Source organism: Platalea leucorodia (genome assembly GCF_965183815.1).
Source record: "Platalea leucorodia genome assembly, chromosome: 14".
Classification (NCBI taxonomy): Eukaryota; Metazoa; Chordata; class Aves; order Pelecaniformes; family Threskiornithidae; genus Platalea; species Platalea leucorodia.
Genome location: NC_138836.1, coordinates 2,806,916 through 2,831,611, shown reverse-complemented (window position 1 = coordinate 2,831,611; position 24,696 = coordinate 2,806,916). Strand labels below are relative to the sequence as shown.

At 50.9% G+C, this 24,696-nt stretch overlaps 1 protein-coding gene across 1 annotated transcript in view; it reads right to left on the bottom strand.

Moving 5' to 3' along the window:
* CACNA1G (calcium voltage-gated channel subunit alpha1 G) overlaps nucleotides 1-24,696 on the bottom strand; it is a gene marked incomplete at its 3' end in the record, with an annotated part of 148,389 nt that overhangs the window by 39,673 nt on the left and 84,020 nt on the right. Inside the window, exons 12-21 of the mRNA XM_082327130.1 lie at nucleotides 24,469-24,583; nucleotides 23,580-23,735; nucleotides 19,225-19,293; nucleotides 16,304-16,397; nucleotides 15,519-15,703; nucleotides 14,928-15,374; nucleotides 9,239-9,339; nucleotides 7,930-8,053; nucleotides 4,834-4,902; nucleotides 3,773-3,957 (exon numbers count right to left, since the gene is read on the bottom strand). Coding sequence (XP_082183256.1) covers nucleotides 3,773-3,957; nucleotides 4,834-4,902; nucleotides 7,930-8,053; nucleotides 9,239-9,339; nucleotides 14,928-15,374; nucleotides 15,519-15,703; nucleotides 16,304-16,397; nucleotides 19,225-19,293; nucleotides 23,580-23,735; nucleotides 24,469-24,583 — 1,545 coding nt within the window. The remainder of the gene's footprint in view (nucleotides 1-3,772; nucleotides 3,958-4,833; nucleotides 4,903-7,929; nucleotides 8,054-9,238; nucleotides 9,340-14,927; nucleotides 15,375-15,518; nucleotides 15,704-16,303; nucleotides 16,398-19,224; nucleotides 19,294-23,579; nucleotides 23,736-24,468; nucleotides 24,584-24,696) is intronic.

The window sequence follows — 24,696 nt, the reverse complement described above, 5'->3', positions numbered from 1 at the left end:
GGTATCCAGCAGAGAGAGAAAATAGGAGGTTACTCGTCTGACTTTGTGAAGTCACGCGTGTTGAGGAAAAAAGGGCTGAGAAACTGCAGCATTTGGCTGCTTTCAGAGTTTTGATCAACCAGGGAATTCCTCAAATGAGAATGCATGAGGGTAAAAGCTGCCACCAGTTTAGATCCACGCCAGTGCTGTTTCCAGCCCTACAGGGAGAGAAGACTGAAAAGATTTTGAAAAATAATAGTTCTTACTAATGAAAACCTTCAGACCTTGGAGCTGCCTCAAACTAAGGGCCCGATCCAATGTCAAGGCGAGTCTGTGCAAAGACTCCTGCCGCTCTCCTGAGAGCCTGATAACTCCCTAATAAGTGCCAATGAAATCCTCAGCATTTCCAGATTATTAGTGTCACCTCCAATACGTCAACATACAGCATCCCTGCACCTCATCAATATTGCCCAAGGTCCTGCTGATATCAGGCTTGTAAAATCATATTATCTGACCCACCACTCCTGCAATTTATCACTGAAGGATGCAGCTGATTTGGAGCCCTCCGGGCGTGCCAGAGCCATAGACCCGCGGAGGCTGCATTCAGGACAATTCCAGTCTGCACATGACAAATGGGCAAATTGAAATGAGACCTTTTTTTTTTTTTTTTTTTAGTTTGTTTTTTCAGCGTGAAGAAATGTTAATCCCTTGAGTTCCTCCTCGTTCTGCTGTTCTCAGCATTCCCAATGCTGTTAAACCCCTGGTGTGAGACACTTCGAGCCCACTGCCAGCCTCACCCCAGCTGGATCACATTTGCTAACAGTAAGCCTGCTCCTCTGATCAGAGCTCTCAGAAGAAGTAGCACTTAGATGAAGCAGCAGATCAATGTTAATGAAGACCTTCCTCCACAGATTAAAAAAAAATTAGCAAAGGTGATAATATGACAGATAGAAGAGAGTCTATGAAATGACTATTTCATACTGCAATGGTATGAAAAGTGAATAATTTATCCATCTGCTTTGGAAGACAAAGCCCAGGCTCTGTAGAGAGCAAAACAGCACTGAAATCCATCCACATTAATTCTGAATACATTTTCAATTTTGATTTCTCTTGTATCTTAAGCTACAACACTTGATCCCAACAACAGCAGGTTGAACGCATTAGGAAGGAATGTTATTGTATAAACAATCCCTCTACTGGCTGAAACATCAGAGGGTCATGGAAACATCTTTAAATGTCACTCCTTTGTGAATATATTTTTGGAATTCTGGTCATAAAGCTGGGCTCGAATCCTCATGGATTCAATTTGGAGGCTGATAATCAATCATGCAATCAGAAGTCCGTGATCGGCACGCAGGCCAGTGTTTTTTAATGCCTGTGCAAAAGGCACAAGCGTGCATGGTTTCATGTGCTGCATAAAGCACAGGGCTGTTTTCACAGGAGAAAATGAGAGACAGAATGAGGGAGGTCTTCTGCAAGAAGAACCCCTTCAGACCATCAAGCAGGAAAGCCAATGGAGAGACGACGAGGGCCATCCCTGCCCTCGAGCCGAGTGTGACACACGCAGCCGTGGCTTGGCGTCTCACTGAGGGCGTCCTCCCTGCAGCCCTGTCCCCGAGTGCCCACGGAAAGGGAGGACAGAAGGAGCCGGGGTAGCTCCTCTGGGGCGAGGACGGAGCAGTCGCTTTGGTCTCTGCCCTATGCTTTCCTGGAAAGGAAAAACTGGCTTGGTCTCCACTGGGGACTTCACTTGGACACAGGGACTGGAGCCACAGTGCGCAAAGACCTCAGGTCGCCTGTCCCAGCTGTCATCCCGTGTTGATCCAGCTGAACATCCCGGGCAGATCCCGCAGCCACGTGGCGCAGCCCGCGGCAAAGGCAGAGCGGGCAGCCGCGGGCAGAGGCGTGCTCAGGGCAGCCCAGATGTGCATCGCAGAGGCAGATGGGTTTCCACATGCGGGGATTTATGACTTACTGAAAAGCCCCCAGTTTGATGGCTGCTTTTTCATTTCCTACAAATCTAATTACAGGAAAATAGAACTGATTGTGAGCATATTTAGGGAATGGGCTTGTTGCTGTCTTTTTACATTTCCTTTGTAGTAGAAAGCAGTATGTTGGCTGAAAACATTCACACGCTCTCTTGAGAAAACATATCAAATGCCAACAGGAATGGAAGAGGAATGGAAGAGCCTAATCCTGCACATGCTCCAGATGGCAGGTCTTCCTCCAGCCTGCAGTTACCCCGTGGATTGTTCCCCATAACTGCAGACTGCTCATGCACATAGGTGACTGCAGAGAAAGGCTCTAGTGAACAAAGACCCGGGTCCTGCCCAGGCAGGCCTACAGATCTACAAAGGAGCATACAGGGCTTTTACTAGGTCAGACAGGTGACTCTAGCAGGGCTCAGCACAACCCAAGCCTCTTCCTCTAGATCCAATTCAATCACACCACCTCAAAAGAGAAACTTGCATTCCACAGTTCAGAGATGGGAAATCGATCCTTCTTTTACCCAGAGCTATCCAGATTATTTAGTAGATTGTCTTAACATGGATCAAAAATCAGGCAAAAAAGAAGAGCAGAGCAGATCTACTGAACCAGCCATCTGGCAGAAACTGCCCCCAGAAATTAGAGTTGACATGGAGATGCCGGGGGACACATGAAGAGAAAAAAGCCTGAAGTGGAGTCACGTAGGAAGACAGTCTAATCATATGGTCAGGGAGCTGAACCACACCGATGGTGCTATCTGTACAGATAAAAATGATTAAAGCAGCTCACGTCCTAAAACTCACCAGGCACAACATACACATAGCCCAGTGCAAGAGAATGTCTTTCATAGCTGTTGAGAATATTTGAAAGATATACGTATAGGCACGGCCATTGTTATTTAGACTTATTATTCACACAGGGGTAGTAAAACAACATCTTCTGTCAGAAGCAGGGTCCTTTTTTTCTATCCTGAAAGAGAAAATCCTGACTCAAAGCGAACCTTTTATGAAGGAAGCAGCAGTAAGATATGACAGGCACGCAAAGATGCTTTGAGCAGGAAGGTTTATTAGCTGCTGCATAACAAGAGCGGCAACAATGGTATTAAAGAGGGACTGCATTTAGCTTGGAGAGAAACCTTCGTGCCTTGGGGTACAGGACCAAACAGATGCCTGGTTGCAAGAGGCTGGTCCTCGGGCAGGTTCTTGTCAGAGAGCATGGGATACTGCCTGCTGTCAGGGATGGGGCACCAAGTTAGCAGGACAATTGCTTTCATCTTGTCTGGGCAATTTTCAGAATAAATGTCTCTGTAAAATTAATGGGGAACCGAGGGGAAAAAAAAAAAGCTTCTTTGCATTCTAGGTTAAGCAACAGTTTAGTTTCTGCTTCCTTAAAAATGATCTGCCACCTGCTACTAATTTCCTTCTTTGTTACGAAAGCCATTGACTGCCTGAAGGAAAGGGGGAGAAGAAGCTGTTAAGCTGCACTTTACACAGAGCAAATGAGAACACAAATAGCAGGGGATGTGTGTTTTAATGAGCAAAAGAGGCATTGATCAGTTTACTACTGCACTTGGGGCTGGTCCCAAAACACAGCGAGCGCCCGGAGCTCCTCGCGGCTCTGCAGGACCTGCGGACGCTCATTGTCTGCGGAGCAGCAGGAGGCTGGGCACAACGCTGGCGACGGGCGCCGTGCCCTTGTCTCGCCTGCCCCTTCGCTTGCACGAATGCTGCTGCTTGCGGGAGAGGCTCGGCTCCCCCTTTGGCACACACCCCCATGCTCTTTTAGGTCTTTCTCATCCTCTGCTTACCTTAAGGGCCGCAGCGTCCTCAGCAGTCTCAAAACCCGTAGCATCCCCAGGATTTTCGTGCCGCTGTCTGACACCATCGAGACCAGGATGTCGATGACGGAGATGAGAACCAGCACCCCATCCAGCACGTTCCAGCTGCTTTTCAAGTAGGCTTTCTCCCCAAAACACAAGCCTAGTGCCACCACCTGCCCGGACACCAAGTTGCAACAAATTATGACTATCGCATCCAATATGTTTCTTCCAGTTAGCAACCTGCTGAGAACGCGTTATTTACAGATACAAGTCTGTGAGTCCATTTGCTTCCCGGTATAGAAGCCTAATTAGACAAATCAGCAAAGTATCATATTGCAAGAATATTAAAAAAATCTCTGCAGAAACATCCCAGATTGTCCCTTACAGCTGATACGTTTTTAACGCAGCTAAACCTAGCTGCAGAAAACTGTTCCTAACGTGTTTAGCTTTGCCTTTAACAGTTTGATTGTATTTTCTTCCTACAGACTGCTGAAGTAAAGGTTCAGAGTGGCTGACCCAAAGCAATCATTTACAAGCTTTGCAAATAAAGAAACTAGAGAAACTTTCCAAAGAAAGAGCAATTGTTCTGCGAGATGATTATGAATTACACGAGAGAGATTTACAGCAATGGGTTTCTGAGCCTCCTGCCTCAAATCCAGCAAAATGTTTCAATGTACTTCAGCCTCTCCCTCCTCAGGAAAGCACAGAGCTGCTCAGGTTGTTGAGGACAATTGGTTGTTGAAGACAATGGGACTTACGTGCATGGTTGAAGTTAAGCATGTGTTCAAGAGCTTTGCTGAATAGGGAAGGATTGCTGAATTGAAGCATCCCATTGCTCGTATAATGGTGTAAATCAACAGCAACTTCAGTGAAATTGTTCCGATGTAAAATGTGCTCAGAATAAGGCATGTGGTGGGTATTTGAATATGATTTAGAAGAGGAAAATATTCACCTCGCCCATAGCTGGGAGACCTAGGGGTTTTGTGAGTCCACTGTAATAAAATGTCACTGATATAATACAGGCACACTTATCCTCCAGCTACATTTACCTTAACTGTCATCTCAGTCAGGAAGATAACTGTAAAGATGTAGTTGGAGAGCGTTAAGAAAATCCGTTCCTATAAAACAAAAAAGAGACAATGTTTTGTAGCCCGCTCTCCGCAGCTGTACATCTCCCCCTGCATATCTGGGCAGTTGCTAACTGTTCTCCAGCTTCTGTGCTGAAACAAGGCTCAGACTGTTTGCTCGCAAAGAGGGAGAAATCCAAATATTTAGACAATAACCCTCGGCAGGGTTCAGCGCTGCGCGTGCCCGGGTCTGTGTCAGCACCATGGACAGGGGCAGCCGCCGGCACCTGCCCCCAAATCCCCCCATCTGCCCCCAAATCCCCCCATCTCCCCTCCATCTGCCCCCAAATCCCCCCATCTGCCCCCAAATCCCCCCCAAATCCCCCCCATCTCCCCCCAAATCCCCCCATATCTGCCCCCAAATCCCCCGCCCCTGCAGCAGAAACAGGGACATCTCCCCACCTCGAACCATGCTTGACAAATCTCTACCTGCCCCTCACCTACGGACATCACCGCACAGTGCAAATATCACTGAGCTCCCAATTCTCCCAGAAATTAAGTCAATATTAGAGTGGCTGTGCTGCCAGGCAAGCGGGACCCACGGGACGCCGAAGCGCAGCTGGCATGAGTTGTCACAGCTCCACCAAAGCCAGCGAAGCTCCGGGGGTTTGCGCCAGCTGAGACCTGCCCCCAAAAGGTTGATTCACTTGCCCAAAGCCAGGGGCTAGACCTGGGCGTGAAGCCCAATGGTCTCGTCTCCCAGTCCCCTGCGCTACCCACCAGACCACGCAGTCCTCACTGCCACCACTCTGCAATAGCAGCTACTGATTACAGATGAGACCGCAGACTGGTTCCCTATCTGTAGTTAGCAGAAACCTTTCTTTTTAATGATGATCATTAAATAAATGACACTTTTCCCTAATCCCCGAACAATCTCTGATTGCCTGTACTGAAAAATGGACAGCAGAAGGCGGAGGCTGGAGGAAAGATGATGCGTATGCATGTATGCATGTGCGCATACAATTGAACCGGCCCCAGTCCTGCTAATAACAATTTTGGATTTATTTCTGCCTCTCCCTACAGAGCAGTCCTGGAAGAGATGCAGATCTCTCGCTCAAAATGAGATACAATTTAAACAAGACAAAACACCTTGGCAACTCTCTCGCTTGCCAGATCATGATTTACTGAAAGTGACTCAGGAACCACAGAGTAGCTTGTTTCCATACTGGGTCCATAATTAATTAGGTCCTAGACCTGCACTGTGATTGCCTGAGCTGTGATAGGAAACATCCCCGGCCGTTAGCTGACGGCCACACAAAAGACTGCTGTAGAGGGGTAGGCAGTACCCGGGAGAAAGAGTGGAGGGACCTGCTTGTGGAGCTGGAGATAAAACAGCAATAGCATGGAGGAGAGACTGAGGATATTACATTCCTCTCTGGCAAGCGCGTGGCTATTTTGAAGGATAATCTCCCCGGCCCACGTTGCGCACTCTGCGATGGGGAGCGCGTGTTGGCTAGCAACAGCATCCCCTGTTCCGATAAGCCAGCTGAAACTGGGGCAGGGAAAGAGACCTCGCTTGAAGCGGCTAGAAAATCCACAGCTCGGGGAAGCAAAGTACAATTATTTTAAACAACTCAAGCTAAACTAACTCGCTCGGTTTGCAGATGGGAGCTCCATCAGCGCAGGCAGGGCCCGCGCACTCCTCCGGGCTCCCCTGCTGCCGGCCCCACCGCTCAGCATCCCCCTCTCCTCCCTGCTGCTCCCAGAGCGTGGTCCAGCTCAGCTCCAGCCCTGGACGACCCATCTGGGTTCCCTTGGTTATAACCTGGTGCTGAGGAACCTCACACCGGTCCCTGTCCCCTCTCCTCTCTGCACTCTTCCAATGCCTGGGGACACCACAGCTCATCCTCCTCCTCTCACGTACAAAGTACTGGACTTTTGTGCTACAGCTCTTTGCTGTGGACTCCTCCAACTCATGCACGTCACCCCATTCCCTTCATCTCTGCGTAACCACAGTTCCTTTTGGAGCCAGCCTTGGCGAATGGTGACTCTCAGAGGAAACAGCAAGGGGCTCCAAAGCAGCATTTGGGGTTTCAAGGGACATTCTCAGGGTGCCCCATTTGGGGAACAGCAGGGTGATTTCCTCCTGCCAGATCGGCTGGCAGGGAGTCCCGCTCTCTTCTTGCAGCTGCGAGTTGGTGCCCCACGACTGCATGATAACCAGAGGAAAAAAAACGGATTTAGGGAAGGGACCACTGGGCAAACTATTACAGTAAGGAGGACTACTAGGGAAAGCTTAAAATAGGCACAGAGCAGCCAAGACTCCAGTTTTAAGGTCTTGCATTGAAGATCCACAAAAATGAACAGCCTGACACGCCTACATCAACAAAACAGGATTCTATACGATTGTGATATGAGCAGTCTTTTGCAATACGTCAGCAAGAGCCCACCATATCTCTCAGTCACAGTCTATGCTAAAATAAAAGAGCAATAGGATGATTCTGCCCCTCTGACTGATGGATGCTGGTGCTGTGAGGGTCTGGTTTGAGAAATCCTTACGTAGTCTATTAAAACAAAACGGTTCGGGGAAATGGCATTGCCGTGCTTGTATCAATTCGGTTTTTCTTGTGTCACAACAAAGCTGATATACAAAGGGGAGAGAAGGGTATGAAATGAACAGTTTCCCCCATTCCCTTCGCACCACACATACGTGCCCGTGAAGAACAGATGGAAGAAACGAACATTGTGTTGAGAGAGGAAAAGTGTTTGAAGGTTTATCAGGGAAGGAAACCGAGACAGATGTCATGCTTATGTCATGTGTTAAAACCTTGATCGTACTTGCAGAAATGGGATATTCGATATATTGCAGGCCATGAGCTCTGCTCGTGTACTTTGAAAGGCGGCTGGGTAGGGACCAGGAGAGCTGCTGTACCTAATTCAAAGGATACACAGGGGGTGTTGGCAGCTTCCCATTTAAAAAAGAGAAAGAAAGTGAGACCAAGGGCACAGCGGTGGAGTCCAAGCCACGGGTGTTGGCTCCACGAGGAGCACAGGAAAAGGTTAACCTCAAAAACTCACAGCACTGTGAGGCTCGATTTTGGGTCGTTCCATGGCAATGGTAATGCAGTTCAGGAAAATGATCACCAAGACGATATGATCAAACATCTTGTGAGTGATGATTTTATTGCACATCAGACGAAATCTGCCGAGAAAGAAGAAAGAAAAAAAAAGGAGACACAGACTAGCTATTAATGCTCAACTGGTTGGGGAGAAACGCAGCAGCTCGAGGCATGGGAGGGGAATTGAGCGCTCTGTTTGCAAAGCAGATGAGCTGCAATCTCCCAATCCCCTCCCTGGCAGAGCCGCATGCTGCAGGCAGATCGGGGTATGAACAGAAAAGGATCCAAGCTACAGAACTGGGCCACAAATTTCAAGCCCTGGTGATGTTCGTAGAGGACTTTGGCTCGCTGGAAATGGAGCAGCTGCTTCCACAACTCAGACACGCGGCCAGGTTTGGATCCGACCCCCTACCTGGTCCGTAACGCTCAGGTTTAGCTTAAATAAAGGAAGAAATACTCCCAGCAAGCCTGTAAGGGTTGAGCACACATGGAATAAAGGGACAGAAGCTATTTATTGTGACAGATGGCTGTACACTGACCCAGGATTTATAATACCGTATTACATTTCCCAAAGTCTGTTTCTGAAAATCTCTCTAATCTGTGTATGAATGAACTCCAATGCTGTCCCGCGCCCGCCAGCTCAAGCATGGGAAACCCTCGTGAAGCGCAGGTTAACGTCCAGAGGGACACGTAGGAGAGCACAGAGCCCAGATGGCCCCGGCACGGCTGGGCTTTGGGAAGGGCAGGGCTGGGGTCCTGCAGGTGAGGAGAGGGGGTTTTCTGGGGGTTGCTGGGAGAGGGAGGAAGGGAAGGGAGAGGAGAGAGAAGTCCAGGTCGAGAGGCGGGTTTAGGAGGTCAAGGAGTGTCCTTTGCTGTCTTGTAGGTGTGCACTGGGGGCAAATTCAGATTTCTTTGCTTAATGCAGCACCTTTCCCCCTGCTTCAAACTCCCCATGCTCCGTCGAGTGAAAAACTTGCCGAGCACCGGCATCACTGACGAAGCAAGTGATGAACTTGATAAAGCTGTAGCCGTGCCCTGGGCTATGGGTCTCTACTGGACGCTTCTGTGCCAGGGCCATGCCCACCCCTCAGCGGCTCTCTGCAGCCGGTGGCCGTTTGCTGTGTGACCCCGATGTAGCACTGGAGCAAGGACTGGGAGTTTTGCAGACCGACAGAGAGACCCATCTGGGACAGACGGGCAGAGCAAGCCATCGTAACGAGGGCGTCCATGCCCAGCACGCCGCCGCTGCTCGAGCGCAGCTGCCTTACCTTGAGTGAGGAGCGAAGACGTAGATGGACCAGGAGTCTCTCTCTTTGCAGCAGGTGGGGAGACGTGCCCGTACCCACGCCTTCATGCGGTCCCTTTTGCTCTAGGAAGAAAACGTACAGCAGACCGGGAGGAAAACACAGAGAGTACTGTTAAAAAAATAAACCCCCAAAACTTCCAAGTGAAGGACTCGGGGCAATTTTTCACTGAACGCATCTCTCTAAGTGCTCAGTAAAGCTGAAAAATAAAATGATCTCCCCAAAAAAGACCCTGCTGGGCAGGGGAAGGAGCTCTGGCAGCCGGGCGAGGGCTGTGCCGGCCCTGCGAGCTCACGGGGCTTGGGCTTGCTTCTTCCTCCACGTGGTAGCTGCGTCTGGCACACAGTTAGCCAAGAGGACAAACGTGGTAAATAAAATCCTTGTTCCAGAGGACTGAAAACCCGCTCTGATCAGCCTCAGTCCCTCCAGATACTCATCAGATGCTTGCCTGAATCTTCTATGGTTTTTTGGGTATTTTTGTTGGGTTTTTGTTGTTTGGGGGTTTTTTAAGAATATAGAATGCTTATGTCAGAGGTTATAAAGGGAGCAGAGGGAGGGATTCCTGCTGCTTGCTGGGCCAAGCCTATGTCCATGTACCACTGGAAAGCTGAAGATATCATTTGGGGACCCGAGTTTTGGTCCAGGAATGCAATGGCAAGCATCTGCCTCTCATTCAAAAATTATAAAGCCAGTAGGGAACGTTGTGGCCAGCCTGACCTTCTGCATGAACGCGGGCCATCCAACTCCTGCACATTAATTCCTACTTGAAACCACAGCACATCCTCAGCCACGCATACTTATGTTTTAGACCGCCTGCGAGGTCATTTAAGGCCAGGAGGGCAGATTGTAAAAGCCTTGGCCAACAGGTCAACTACAGACATGAAAAATTGGATGCCGAGGGGAAGCCTCATCCTGGCTGCAACAGCCTTTGGATTAGGTCTTGTCACCTTCTCATCCAAAGGTCCCCGAGGGGAGGTCAGGATCTTTAATCCAATTGACATTGCAGCGCTAGCATCTTCTGCACGGACAATCAGCAGAAGCCAGGCAAGCATCTCACCCACCATGCCAGGGCTTTCCCAGCCCTTCCAAATCGAAGCACCAGAAGATAAACCCACAGACCAGTATATGCAACGTCACCGCAGTGCTTCGCATTTACCGATAAATAAAAACGAATCCTTGCTCTTTTGTTACCCTTATTTCTCTGCTACCACCTGGGCTTGAATGGACACGCAGATGGGAACGTGGCTGCACGGGCTCTTTGAAGCTTTCTTCTGCAGACGTTCAGAGCCGTGAGCACGCAGAGGGGTGCGAAGCCCCGCGCAGGAATCGCCGCTCGCACCCCAGCAGCGCCCAGACCCCGGGGCTGAGGCACTTTTATTTATTTCACCCTAGAAACAGGGAGGGGGGATTCGTTTGGAGCCAAACTGTTAGCAACTGGAGGTACTCTGGACTGTAAAAATGGGATTTGTTAGGGTAATTGAGTGGAATGGAGGACGTGCTTTCTGTTCCGATACGCACTCAGCCAGGGGTCTCATTAGCGATGGGTAATAGCTAGCGTAGTGTCGGTTTTAATGAAAGCACTTGGGGACAACCTGAACCCTTCAGAAAATGAAAATCCCCTTGTGAAAATAACAAGAAGAGTCTGAATGACAAAAAACCCCCTAGATCTTACTACCCCTGTCCTTCAGCTGTCCGTCCGTCCGTCCCTCCCCTTCTACGCAAACGCAGACCACACCATGGCACACCGGTAGGTTTTGGCCGCGTCTTGGCCATTTACACATCCCTTTTCCAACTGCAGGCAAGGAGTCAGAGCTGCTCCCTTCTCTCTGAACTGTATTTAATAGAGCATGCATCCTTGGGGTTGTGTTATCCCTTCGAGCAGCCTAGTTAGTTTAATTATCCATAGATTTAACAAAGGTAAATAAATGGATAAAAATCAGGTGTCTGCTCAAAGTTGCGGGGAGAACAGCGATTGCTACTCCAGCCTCTGGACATGGAGTAATAGCTGTGACTCGGTCCAGTTCATTTTGTGAGCTGGAAGGTTTCCAGAAGTATCTATTATTCAAAGCAGTTCTGGTATTTATCATGGGGAGTTGTAGTGAATGGTAATGCGTCAGCAGCACAGAATGCTTCTTTATATTCCTTTTGTCCAATTTTAATGCCAAAGATATTTTGGGGTTTGGCTAATTGTTGCAGCTTGCAGTTCATGGGCTAAATCAGATAACAAAGGCAAAAAGTGATCTTCCATCATGTCTCTCTATTCAGCGTCTTAGAGTAAGGGCGAGCACTGGGTCTCGGCCGGGGCCGGCTCGGCCGGGGCTGCAGCCCGGCTGCTCTGTACGGGGCCAAGTCCATCCGCAGAAATCTAAAGTCAAAGGAACTACTCCAGATTTCCACCAGTGGAACAGCGCAGTTCAGTTAATTTGAGCCAAATGTAAGATATTTGTGAAATAAAACCCGAGCATTTCCAGCCTAAGTCCCATCAAATGCTTTCTCCGCGAGGTCCAGACACGCATCAACTGCTTACAATCAGGCTGATTGCTGCTTAAGCCTGCATTATGTTCAAAGCGATATATCAATTACATGCTTTAAATCATATCTATTTGTTCATAAAACACACCTGGCCAGGATGAATAAAGATGCAGGGGGAGAAGACGACTGCTCTTTAGTTCAGTTGCCAGTGACTTAGACAAAATCTCCCTGGCTAAGACCACCCAAACTCCCCCCGCCGGGACGCGGGCAGGGGCCAGGACGTGGTGTGATGCTGCCTGCACCCGGCAGCCTGCTAACAGGGCCCTCCGATCCCAGAGCTCCTGAGAAAGAGCTGCTTTTTTTTTTTTTCCTTAGGACTTCCAGATATTAATGTAGTTCTGAGGGCAGGATGAAAGGCAGTTGGCTTTAAAAGATGACCGATCCACTCCTCGGAGTCAGGGAGAGGCTTAGATTTATAAATGATTTATTATAAGGATGGGGCGAGGAAGAGCTGAAAAATGCTCTACGAGCAGCAATGGACCTCCAGGCGAGCGGGAAGCTGCACGGAGACGCTCAGGACCTGATTATTTAATTTAAATATGCAGCGGGGGCAGGCTGCGAGGGGTCGGGGAGCGGCTGGACTGCGCGCCCCGGAAAAAAACCGCAATAGGCAACGGGGAAAGGAGCTGCAATTGCAAGGTGCAACGAGGATTTTGGGAGGAGGGGACACATTCGGTTGCAGAGTCAATATCTCCTTCACTTTCTGCTCTGAGCGCTCAGCAATTTGGGTAGAAAAGCATCCAAAAACATCCAAAATCCAGCAGATGTGAACAACAAAGACCTCGCAGCAGACCCCTGATCTCGGTCACAGCCCCGTAAACCCAGCCAGGCAGCAGATCGCTCTCTCCCTGAAGTTCCTCCTTGTCTGCATTCATGCAACGAAGAACAGATTTCAGTCCCTTGATTTTATACTTCTGGGGAGAAGAGCTATCAGGGGCCTGATTCTGGCCGCTCGGATGGATGTAAATTCAGAATAAACTCACTGAAGGCAGCGGAGCGGCACTAATATAATGGGAGCCTGGGAGATCCAAACGAAGCCTTTGCACTTCCTTTTATTTCTGCGCAGAGGCAATCAAAACCAGCCAGCAAGGAGAGATGTGAAGCTTTGTTGCAGAAGGGCATATTTAGGATTACTTTGATCTGAATAACAGTTGAGTTCCTTTCTTCTTTTGTTGGTGGGGGAGTTTTGAATTTTATTTTTTTTCCATTTAAAAAAATAATTATGTTTTTCCCCTGACTTTGTCAAGGCTAATTTAGGGGCAAAGCATCCCCCCAAATGTCAGGAGAGAATCACAAAGGGAAGCTCCGCAACCTGGGGGCTCATTTTGCTAATCTAAGCAATATTTTCCAATCCCTCTGGTGTAGTGATTTGCAGTGAAGACGTATTTCGGAGCATGGGGAAAGGCACCAGCCAGCTGCGGATGTCCCAGTTGTGGCTCTACCATGGGCTGAGGCACAATTTATTTACCCTATTTTGCTGATTCTTCCCCTAGGTATTTGTTTCTGACCACTCCGTGGGAGAGGACTGAGGGACCTTTGGTCTAACCCTACGTGGCCAAGACCTTGGCACGCAGGAGACGATGTCTGGTTTACGCTAAAAGCAGCTGCCGTAATAAAGATTAAAAACAGGCATCTTATTCACCAGCCTGTTGTCAGCACCGGCTGGGGCTGCGGGGCTGGGTGGGACGGGAGAGGAGGGACACGTCCCATCACGCGATGTCCAGCGCGAGGGGGGCTGCTGGCTTCTGATCTCGCCGGGGGGGAAAGAGGGGACCTGCGGGATGTTTGGACCAGGTGAGCTGGAAAAAGCAGCAGATGTTGGAGCATGAAAAAAAATCCCTAGCTAGCAATAAAGAGCATAGTCTCTTGATCACTTTTAATAGTACTTATTCCAGAAATAATTACTGCTCCTTTTCTCAAAAATTCAATTTATTTTATGGAGGTTAAAAACCAGGTTAAGACAATCCCAGGCTGAGGATCCATGCTGGAGATGTAATGGGATAATGGCTTTTTTTAAAGGCGATTCACGGCTGAGCGACTCCGTTCTGCCAGCACTAACTCTCTCCTCCTGTTCCTTCTCTGGAGTCACCGCCGCCTTTCGCATGCCTTCACACGCTCCAAATTCTGTTTTCATTCAACATACTCAATGAAATAGAGTAAAATCATGTCCACAAGCTGCGGCTTTCACCTTCTCAGTGCTGACACGGTTACCATCACATGGCTCTAGCCAAAACCCATCCGCTTCAACAGAAGCAGAGTTACCCCCTGGGGCTGACACATCGGACCACTGCTTTTTTAAGCCTGAGAACAAGGTAAAGTGAAACAAAGAGGTAACCTAGGAAGTGCAGAAAGCACCCTAAAAAACCCCAAAACTGCCCTGAGAACATCCCGATGGGACACTCCCCATGAGCATCCTGCTGCCCAGCTCGAGCCCCTCTCTGCCAGCCATGCAAAAAACCTTGGAAAAGCAGCCAAATTCCTTTGATTCCCTTAAGATACAAACATCCACGTGGAAGAAGAGCCAGGGACCCTCGTCCCTTCCCTGCGCTTGCAGCCCTTTTAGCTAACATTTCCTAAATGGCAATTTTCAGGCCCATAAAAGAGAGATGCTTATGCGACTAATGACTCTTCGTATTGAAATTAATGCAAAGCCCTTGAAATTACCACTGTCTCTACGGGACTAACACCGCCACGGGAGTGGGGGGCCAAATCCTGCCCTTTCCTTGCCTGTTGGTGTCAACAGAAACTGTCTGCTGCTGTGCATGCAGGCAGAAAGCTGAATAGCTGTTGGAGAAAAGTTACTTTTTTTTTTTTTTAAAGAAAAAATAAAACGAGAAAAGCATATATTTCCAAGAGATAGCCTTTGCTCTGCACCTTTTAGTGGAACCTAGGGAGTTTTGCCCCAATCTCTGCATCGTGAACTACCTGATACTGCACTGAAATACTTAACGTGATGCCAACCCCATTTCTGGTGGCATCCACAGCCCAGAGACCTTCAGAGACCCACCACAGACGGGTGAGGCCCAGCCCCTGCAGCGGGCCATTGCTTCGCACCCACCTGTGCGCCCCTGACCCTTTGACAAGGAAAAAAGCCCAAAATGAGCGTTTGGCATTTCCTTACCATGTTGCCTTCATCATCACAGTCATCGCAGTCCTGTCGGGGGTCATCCAGGTGGAGCTGGTGCAGCAGCAGACCCGGAGAGGTCTTCCCATTGCAGTCCTGGTGCTCGGAGGCGGAGGTCCGGCTGCTGTGTGTGCTGCTGGTCCGGTACAGGGAAGGCACCTGCAGGGTATCCTGGAGGTCGAAGGAGCCTTTTGTTTCCAGTGACTCCATGCGATGAGGCAAAGAGCCGTTGAAGCTGCCGGCCCGGCTGGAGTGCTCCTCATCCGAGCTCTCCCCTTCCTCCGAGCTCTCCTTCCCCTCTCCGGAGAGGAGGGATCTGCGCTCGCTGCTCTGACCCCGACGCTTGAGGCTGGGGGCCCGGCCGATGCTGTTCCAGCTGGAGCGGCGGCTGTTCCAGCTGCTGCTGGCGCTCCAGGGGCTGTGCGGGGAGCTGCGGGCGCTGGGCTGCGGGAAGGACAGGGAGAGCATCAGCCTTGTGCCACCCGCCCCGGGCTGCTGCTGCACCAGCTGGGCAGATGGATGGACAGACAGCCCTGCAAGCCCAACGGACACCCGCCGAGCATCCGCGGGAGGAGGTGACACGAGTACCGGAGACTTGAGCTCGTAGGCGGCGGGGTCCATGGAGACGCCGCTGGCCCGGCGGGACTCGTAGCCCTGCGCTGCATCTCCGAACATGGCGCTCTTGGGCATGGGCATCGGCGTGGCAGCGGTGTGTATGATGAGCGGCGGGGTCAGGCTCTTCTTCAGCTCCGGGTGGTCGGTCAGGGCCATCACTGGAAGACAGAAGAGAGTTTTAGGTGTCACACCTCAACAGGCACATCTACAACCTGCTCCCGGGCAAGCAAAGCAGCTGCGCAGGGACGGCTCTCCTCCAAGCATCAGGAGAATGGGGGCCCAAAAGCCCTTCTGGAGAGCTGAGAGCCCATCCTTCAGCCTGGCAGGGGAGCAGGGGGACGGATGTAAATCAGGAATGGGATCACGTACCAACAAGAGAGGAGAACAGATGCACGTTGTCATCTGCTGCCCCTCAACCCTCCAACCAACACCCGCCAGCTCCAACCCTGGGAACCTCCTGCCCATGCCGGGCTCCCTCCATCCTCCTTCCCTGTGGCTCCTCCACTTGTGCCCCTGCAGAGAGACCCCAAAAGTCCAGACCGCAGGCTCGGCGGGGAGATTACAGCCTGAATGCCATCTATCTCTGTCTGCATCCCACGATCCAACCCCACGCCACAAGCCTGCTGGCCTTGGTCGACCATGCCACAGCTTGGACTACACCTCTGTCTCTAGGAGGGCTCTTCCCTTCAGGACACGTTGTTTTCACAGCAAAGCGAGGTTTCTACAGAAAAGTCCGTCCTCCCAGGGTTGTTACTCACAGGCTGGATTTGACAAGTTTTTCTTAAGTCCTCCCTCCTCTTCCAGGCTGCGGGGGAAGAGATCCCCCTCGGAATCAGACTTGGAAGCATCACCCTGGAGCAAAACAGAGGGCTTCAGCAAGGAGGGCGAAGGGCTGCGGAGCATGGACACCCCTCTGAAAAAACGGATTCCCGTCTCCAACACCACACCTACAGATCCACTGAATTTCGTACCACGATGCAACATCACCTTTCACAAAATGACGCATGCACATATTTATACCACAGACTAATTAACCTCCTACCAGGAAGACAGACTGCCTCTGGCTCCAAACGCGGTCCCAGAAAGGGATCAGAAAAAACCAAACCATTGCTTAATTTTTGCTGCTGGAGTTGCATACTGGACAGATATTAGGGAAGGACAGATATCTGATGAGCAATTTTAGGACAAAAATTGACCCTACTCATCTCTCTTAATCTATACACTATGGCTTCAAACTCCCTGTGTGTGGCTCTGTCTAGTGATGCTTCAATGAAGCAATCCAGGATTCGGAAGGGGCACAAGGGACCCTGACTTTCCAACACAGCTAATGGGCACGTGTCGATGGCCGCCCCACCAGCGCAGACAGGATCCAGGGGGCAGAACCTGGTAACGACTGCCCCGGGTGGCTGCTCCCCTCCCAGCTGCAACGCACAACAGAAGCAGAAGTTTTGGAGATTTACGCTGTATCTTTTTGGGGATTTTAAATTCCGCTGTATCATTTCGAACGCCGGGGGTTGAGCGAGAGCTGCCGCTTTGACATGGGCCCATCCTCAGGAGGAGAGAGAAGAGGTTTACCATTGCTCAGAGCGTGGTGCCCGGGCTCTCGCTCGGTCTTGCGGCACAGACCCGATCAGGGACGTCCCTGTGCACCCCACTGATTCTGTCCATCGGCACTGCAGAAAGGCGCTTAGGGTGTGGTATAGTCAGGATACACCCGACGGGCAATGGTGCTCGCCAGAATGACGCCCATCCAAAAGAGGAGGATTCACGGCTGAAACCACTGCTCTGGCAAAGGGCACCAAGCCCCGTCGCAATGTACGTCGGGAGGGAGGAGAGGTGAGGTGGGAAGGGAGGGAGGATGCTGGGATGAAAGAAGCCAAGCAGACCCTCACTTCAGCTGGGAGAGACCAGGAGCCCCAGAAAGCCCCACCAAGGCTAAGCTGCGTCCCCAGGAGCCCTGGCCAGCGCTGTGGAGGTTTGGTGCTCGGGTACCTGTTGGTTGTAAAAACCCAGAGGGGCCCCAGCGTGGGATGGAAGGAAGAGATGGCATCCGACACGAGGTCCAGTGCCCTGCGTCTCTCTGTTAAGCAAAACCCCAGAGGGATGAGCCCTAATACTCCCTCAGGGGGTCACTAAACAGTTAAGGGTTTTTTTCCCAGGCAGACTCAATGCTTTCAGACACATGTTTTTAAGGCAAAAGCGAGTCTGATGTGAAGTGTTGGCTCATAGCTTCCCCTCCCGAGGATTCAGGACTTCTGTGCTATTCGGGGAAGCTCATCCTGCAGGGCACAGACTGGGAAGGTCAGGCATGCACCTTGCAAGGGGGAGCAGTAAAGTCAGGCTGGCCTGAACCGCGCTGGAGTCAAAACCGTGTCTCCGTATGAGCAGGGGCTCCAGCTGGCTCCAGGTACGCTCCCCGTGGAGGCTCCCAGCTCAGCCACTCAGGGAGCCTGCCAGGAATTACTCATTCTCCCTAATGGGTTATTAAAAAGGAATAAATAACGGGAAGAATTTTAGGCAATTTGTATTCCTGGAGCGCTCTTTAACAGCCCAAAGGAAACTTTTAGGGTGCAAGATGAGATGTGTGCCAAGATGGAAAAGCAGAGCTACGTGGGGACTTCCCACCCCCCTGCCCAGCACCAAACCCCACATCTGGAGGGCAGAAAGCATCCCCTCTGAAACACCACGTGCCAGACTCAGTACGGTGCAGGCAAGCATCTCGCAGCCGGGGCTGCTGCCCGTTACCTGTTCTTGCACTCCCAGTTTGCCTTTCTGGATAGAAAAGGGGTTATGAGAGAACAGGGAGTTAAAATCCTTTTGGGAAATGAGGGTACGTCAAGATGGACCAGACTGTACAACGGCTAAACCAGCCTGTACCAAAGGGGACTGACACACTGGGATACGATGGGAAAGGGCTTTTGTGCCGAAGGAAAAGCCAGACTTCTTGGAAAGGACAGAAAGGGAAGGGAGTGGTAAAGAGAAAGATGAGGTTGGCAGAAGAGTAAAGTTTGGAGTGTGCTGCACTTCGGAGATCCACGGCTTCCTCAGACCTGAGAATGGGACCATTTCACATCCTGACCTGCGCTGTAATGCGGCATCTTGCCGGAGATCCCAGCATCCCGGCCAGCCTTTCTGGGACACGCCACAGCGCAGCTGCCACCATCCTACCCCGTCCTGCCGAGCACAGGGGTCCCCCCACACGTGTCCACAAACAGGCTTGATTCCAGGTCCCTTCGCTCCCGGGCACCCTCCTCCGCCCGCGTGATGGAGGGAGCGCTTGGCAGGCGTGCGCAGTAATTAGCATCACTGTCCGCATCCCTAGGGAGGTCCCCGGGATGTGACCACGCTGTGGAGGGGCTGTGACAGCCCCCGGGGAGCCTTCCCCAGGGCAGGCGTCCAGAAAGGGGTCAGTGGAGCCAGGGCTGGAGCCACATCAGCTGCCCCAAAGCACCCACCTGAATTTACCTGGCTCCCCCAGAGAAGGAAGGGACTTAAAATCAAGGCTGACTCAACAATGAGGACAACAAAAAAAAAAGGAAAACAAAGAAACAAACCCCAAAACACCCAAACAACCCCCAAAAGAACAACAGCTACTACAATGAGAACAGCACCACGGTGTGTGACCAGGCACCACGAGAGAGACAACCACGGCGGGCGGTGGGATGTGCTGTGTACATACCCCCGACGAGTCGACAGGCAGCTGAATACAGCTTAACTGCCCACTCGCGTCTTCTCGCTTGGAGATCTCCTGAAGGAGAAACGGGGGGAGGGAGGGGGGAGGAAGGGGAAGGAGGGGTTCAATTTTCACAGTTTCAACAGCAGGACTGAGAGGGGAATCAAAAAACACACGAGAAGAGGCAGGGAAGGAGAGGGGAAGGGGGAGAAGGGCAGCGTGCGGCCGCGATGGAGAGCTGGGCTGGGGCGCCCACTCCGCTCGGCGCAGGGAAGGGGTGGAAGATCTCAGATGGAGCGAAGCCCTTTGAAGGGACCAGCCTTACCTTTAAATTAAGTGTTTCGAACAGAGCTTGCTTCAGCTCCTAAGTGATAATTGTGCTAATGAAACACCAGCTAATTATTGAAAACATGATTATTATTTTTTTTGCAGCTGCATAATAGGATCTTTATTTATTATGCCTTCATTAAGCAGCAATGGAGGCTTTTAATGAATGTTTGATTAACACAATATCAGTCCTCTTACAGCCAGGTGAAATACCTAATTTAAGGAAAGCCACCAGAACCTGCTGTGAGTTCAGATCCCTCCTCACCCCCATTAGCGGAGGCACCCGTTTAAATCAGCGGGGTGCCCAAAGGCGGCAGGGGTCCGTGGGCAAGGGGGCACAGCCCCATCCTGGGGGGCTTTGCCACACGAGTGGCCCCAGCACCTCTTCACAGCACCAGAAGTCAGCCTCTCCCTGCCCACTGGGAACGCACACATCATTTGTGACCTCGCTGTGTTTCCCCGTCCTCCGGGGTGGCTCCTCCAACGCTCCTTGGCACGTTTCGGCAGCGCGGCCGTGCCCCGTCCTGCGGGGGGTTACACGCTGCGGCAGGAGGGCGCAGCTTGTCCCACCACCTTAATTTCTTGCCTAAAGGGCCATGGATCTTTCCTCCGGTTGCTACATGGGATGCAAAACTCATCCCACTCTAGGCTGGGATGAAGAGCTTAAGAAAGACCGATCAGCTTTGGGATTTGGATGGGCCAACGGTGTCTTGCTAGGCATGTAACGGACACTTAAAGTCTTTCGCTGTAACAGAGAGAGACACGGAAAAGCCATTGAAAGAAAACACAGAAACACTTTTCCTTCCCAAGGAAAATCCCACTGAAACCGATAGGAATGCAAAAGGTAAGGGATGCAAGAAGCACACCGTCCAAAATCCCTACTGGTGGGAGAAGGGACTGTTCCCTCCTGTTGAAGCCCAGAAGAAGTGAAGTCAAAGTCTGTATTTCTCCAAGGATGCTGCCTCCAGAGAGGAGGTAATGTCCTCCCCGCAGGGGAAAGGATGGCGGTGCTGGAGGAGGGTCCTGGGAAAGAAGGGGGCACAAAGGAGGGGAAGGAACAAACCCACGAGCGAGGATGGCTGGGGACAAGGGGACACAAACCCAGGAGGATTACCAAGGAAAGAATACGCTTTGGAGATAGTATTGTTAGGAAGTCCCTCGGGAGAGGAGCTTTATGCCTGACAAAGAGGAGTCATTGCTTGCTTCAGAGAGAACTCCCCAGGGCAGGGACCCGAGAGGTCAGGCAGCAATTTCAAATTAGCAGCTCGATCAAACGGAGTCCCCTGCTCACCTTCCCTGCACCAACGCCAGGCTCGAGTTAAATCGGAGAACACACAGTCAAAAATAACCACGTTGCATAAAATCCTGCGTGCGCCTCTTGCAAGAGAGAAGCAGGTTACCAAATAAAAAGACGGGGGGGGGGGGGGGGGGGAAGAAACTCAACCCTGCAAAATATATTGCTCCGTATTTAAAGTTTGGAACAGGTCCTTTTTGTTTCTCAACTGCTTATATACATCTGCTGCCTAGCAACTGGGGCTGCAAAGCCATGCACCAAAATTAACGAGGTGCTTGCAGATTGAGGAAAGGCGCTCAAGGACCAGGGAGATAAAGGCAGCAGCCCCAGGGTTGTGTTTCAGCCCAGAAATCTGAAGGAGAAAGGGAAAAAAAAGCTACACCAAAAAAACCCCAACCCCAACTCAGAAGAAGGGTCAAGTGCAATCCCAGGAGGGGGACGCTGGGGTTTGTTTACAGTGAGAGATGATCTCTCTATTAATTCTGCTTAGGAGAGGATCCTTTGTGTGCTGGCTAGCAAAAACCAGAACGAGATCTGTTTGCAGAGCTACACGCACCAGCAAAGCTGAATAAACATAAACCAGCAAGGCCAGACCTGGCTCCTGACCTCCAGACAACATTTGCTCCCTGTCTACTGCAGAAAACTTGGGTTGAGCCGAGGGATCTCTTGATCCCATTGCTATCTACTGGAGGAGCGCGTAGAACGCAGAATAACAAGGATGTGGAAGGAAGATTATTATTAAAATGCCCATCGTCAAAGCCTGAGATATAAAGTAGCACTGTAATCAGAGTCACAAATCACAGAAATCTGGTGCGAGTTCATTGAAATTGCCGTGGTTGGGCAGGATTGGCCAGAGAGGGTTTGATCCTCGGAGGCTGCGCTGGATCCCGGTCCCCGCACTCGCCTCTCAATACTGGCGCGAGCATCGCTGGCTTCAGGCTGTCGCAGTGCTTTCCTGAATCAGAAGTTACTCCCCGAGTTACACTGCACTTAAAGCACGTTTGCAGCTTACAGGGCAATGCTGGAGCTGGCTTGGACCAGCCCGGCGCTGCCCCGGCACAGGAGAAGCAGGGGCAGGCGATGGGGCAGCCCTGCCGCACAAACCAGCCGAAGGCAAATTTGGGGGGTGCTGGAGGTTGTTCCCCTGACTCCAGGGAAGATGTACCCTCAAGGACATGGTTATTGGAACAAAATCGCAGCGCATTAAGCCGGGGCATGAATTTACAGGGAGTTATGCCATGGTACCAGCTGGCCGCAAAGCGAGCGTGGGATAAATTGCTGCCCAGGGACACAGGCGCGCGGCGGCTGGGCGTGCGGGAGCGGGAGCATGCCAGCGGGCGAGCACGAGGATGCTCGAGCATGAAAAACCGGGCTGAGCCAAGGACCAGAGGTGTCAGCCTCCCTCGAGGACCAGGGCTTAGAAAAGGGGCTGCTGCATTTAAAGGCTACGTCCTTCTGCAAGAAGCGGGTGCAGCAGGTGATCTCCCACTTCGGCAACCTTCAGAGAATCGATTTGCCAGACGGAACAGACAAAGGTTCTGTTTCAAAGCCGTCATCACAAGCAGACAAGGAGCTTTTTACCTCTTCTCGCTCGGGCAAGGGAACATTGTGCTATTTGGGAGAACGTGGCAGTGACCTTCCCTTCGGCTGAATGGTGGGGGGGGATTTACAGACAGAAACAGCACAACAATAACAATTAAAAAAGAAAAGCACCAACATGGAGAGAGACGACAAAAAAAAAAATTCTTCTTGCTATCTCCTGGTACGACTCCATTAATTTACCTCTAAACTGTGCTCCAAAAATAATAATAATAAAAATGGTTCTGTGCATATCTATTCATAGGGTGGTAGGATATTACGATACACAAGCAACAGATCTTAAATAATATTTAGTACCCCAAAATGCTTATAAAAATCAGAGATGCTGTGTAAAAGCACAGCCTATGCAAACAGATCCTAGCGAGCAGTTTTAGGTTATATTTACCTCTCCAGCCCCCTGGGCAGGGTGTAAAGGTCCCCTCCCCTTACTGATGTCCTTGGACAGTCGGACAATTTTTGCAGAGAGCGGGTGGGCATCGCAGGTCCCCCTCTCTGGGGACTAGGCGACATGCTCACTCGCTCCGAGCTGGACAGTTGGGAAGGCAGCAGGATTCAAAAAAGGGGTTGAGTTCAAAGCTAAGTGACCCCTGCCCTCCCACGAAAGCCTCCGGCAATCCAGGATGTCTCGTGGAGGTTCCCAGCCCGAGGAAGCAGCCGGCAGAGCCCAGAAATCATGTATTGAAAACGTGCAGAGCATTGCAGGGCTGGATGCAGGAAGAGCTCCATGAACACATACCATCAAAAAAGATAATCATGTCACTAATCTCTTACCAGCCTGAGTAAGTTTTCAGGAGGGGCTTTTAATCTGGCTGACAAACACGGTGAGAACTGTTTCAAAGACACTGTCATAGCAGCAATCCCATCCGCAGTGCCTGACTCACCGCTGAATTCCCACTCCTGCATTAATGCTAACAATGCTTTTCATTTAAGCCCTTCATTTAGAGGGCTCGCTGTATTAAATTGCACGGTGGCTAAGAAAGAAAAAAATAATAAAAAAAGACAGACGACCTAGTATTTTCCCCCACTTTTTTCAAGTACCGCTCTTGGAAACGTATTGCTGTCCGTCTCAGAAATCAAATTCCAGGATCTGGAGGCCCTGAAACTTTAGAAGAAAGCAAAGGCACAAGCGTGAGGACATTACCTCCGTCTGGAAACCCTCTACCAGGATGGCCACCAGCAGGTTAAAGAGAACGTAATTCCCAAATGTCATGAGAGCGATGAAGTAGAGAGCTGCCCAGGAGGAGGTCGATGCCATGCCGTTGTAGAGGACCTTGTTCCAGTCTTCCTGGGTCAAAATCTGCAGAGGAAGGGTATCAGGAAAATGGAGATCCTGGAGGATTGTGTGCCCTTTTCCCTGAGCCTGGCTGGGTATCTGTGCTCTGGATGGGCCAAATGAGCATCCCACTTTTGGGGTATCCACCATAGCTATAACCACAGGAGAATAAATCTGGCCCAAGCCATCTTCTGAGCCAGAGAAGAGACAGGACCAAAGTGACTGTGACTCCCATGCTACCGGTAAGGACCCTGCCCAAACTGCCCCGACTCCCACCCACACCAAGGGACGCATTCAGCCGCAAGGGAGTGCAACGTCGCGTGGGTCGGACCTTTCCTTTGGTCAGCCAGAAGAGCTAAAAGTCCTTCAAAGATCCAGCAGTTAGAGAGCTCAGAGCTGCTAGAACCAAAAACTGCACATATCATTTATGGGCTTAAAATGGATTCTGTTCTTTGTCGAGGTATCACTGCAAATGGTCCTGATCTCCTCCTCTCCATCTCCACCCTCTACACTAACTTTCACCAACCCAGCCCATACCCTGCAAATGCAAGAGCCTCCTACCTCGGCAGCCCCTCCTCATTAGCTTTCTGATTTATTCCAGAAAACCGTCTGAAAACCCCTGTGTTCCTGCACTTGTGGTTTTGGGTCTTCTCCCTTCCACGGCAAGGAGCTTCACTAAGCTCTGATGCTTTGGAAAATGACCCCAGCCCTTGCAGCCCCAAAACGCACATCAGTTGTGGCATTTTCCATTTGGTACCTGGAAAACGGTGACGATGGCCCAGAGCAAGGAGTCAAAGTTCTTCCTGTCGGGCAGCGTGTCGCCGTCTCGCTCCGAAGCAAACTTACAGCCAAAGAGGTGCATCCCCAGGATGCTGCACGGGAGGGAAAGCAGGGGCTCAACAGGAGACAACATCAGTCTCCTATTAAAAACTAAAAACCATACAGCAGGGCTGACCGTGTCTCCTGATTTCACCTGGGCAGTTGT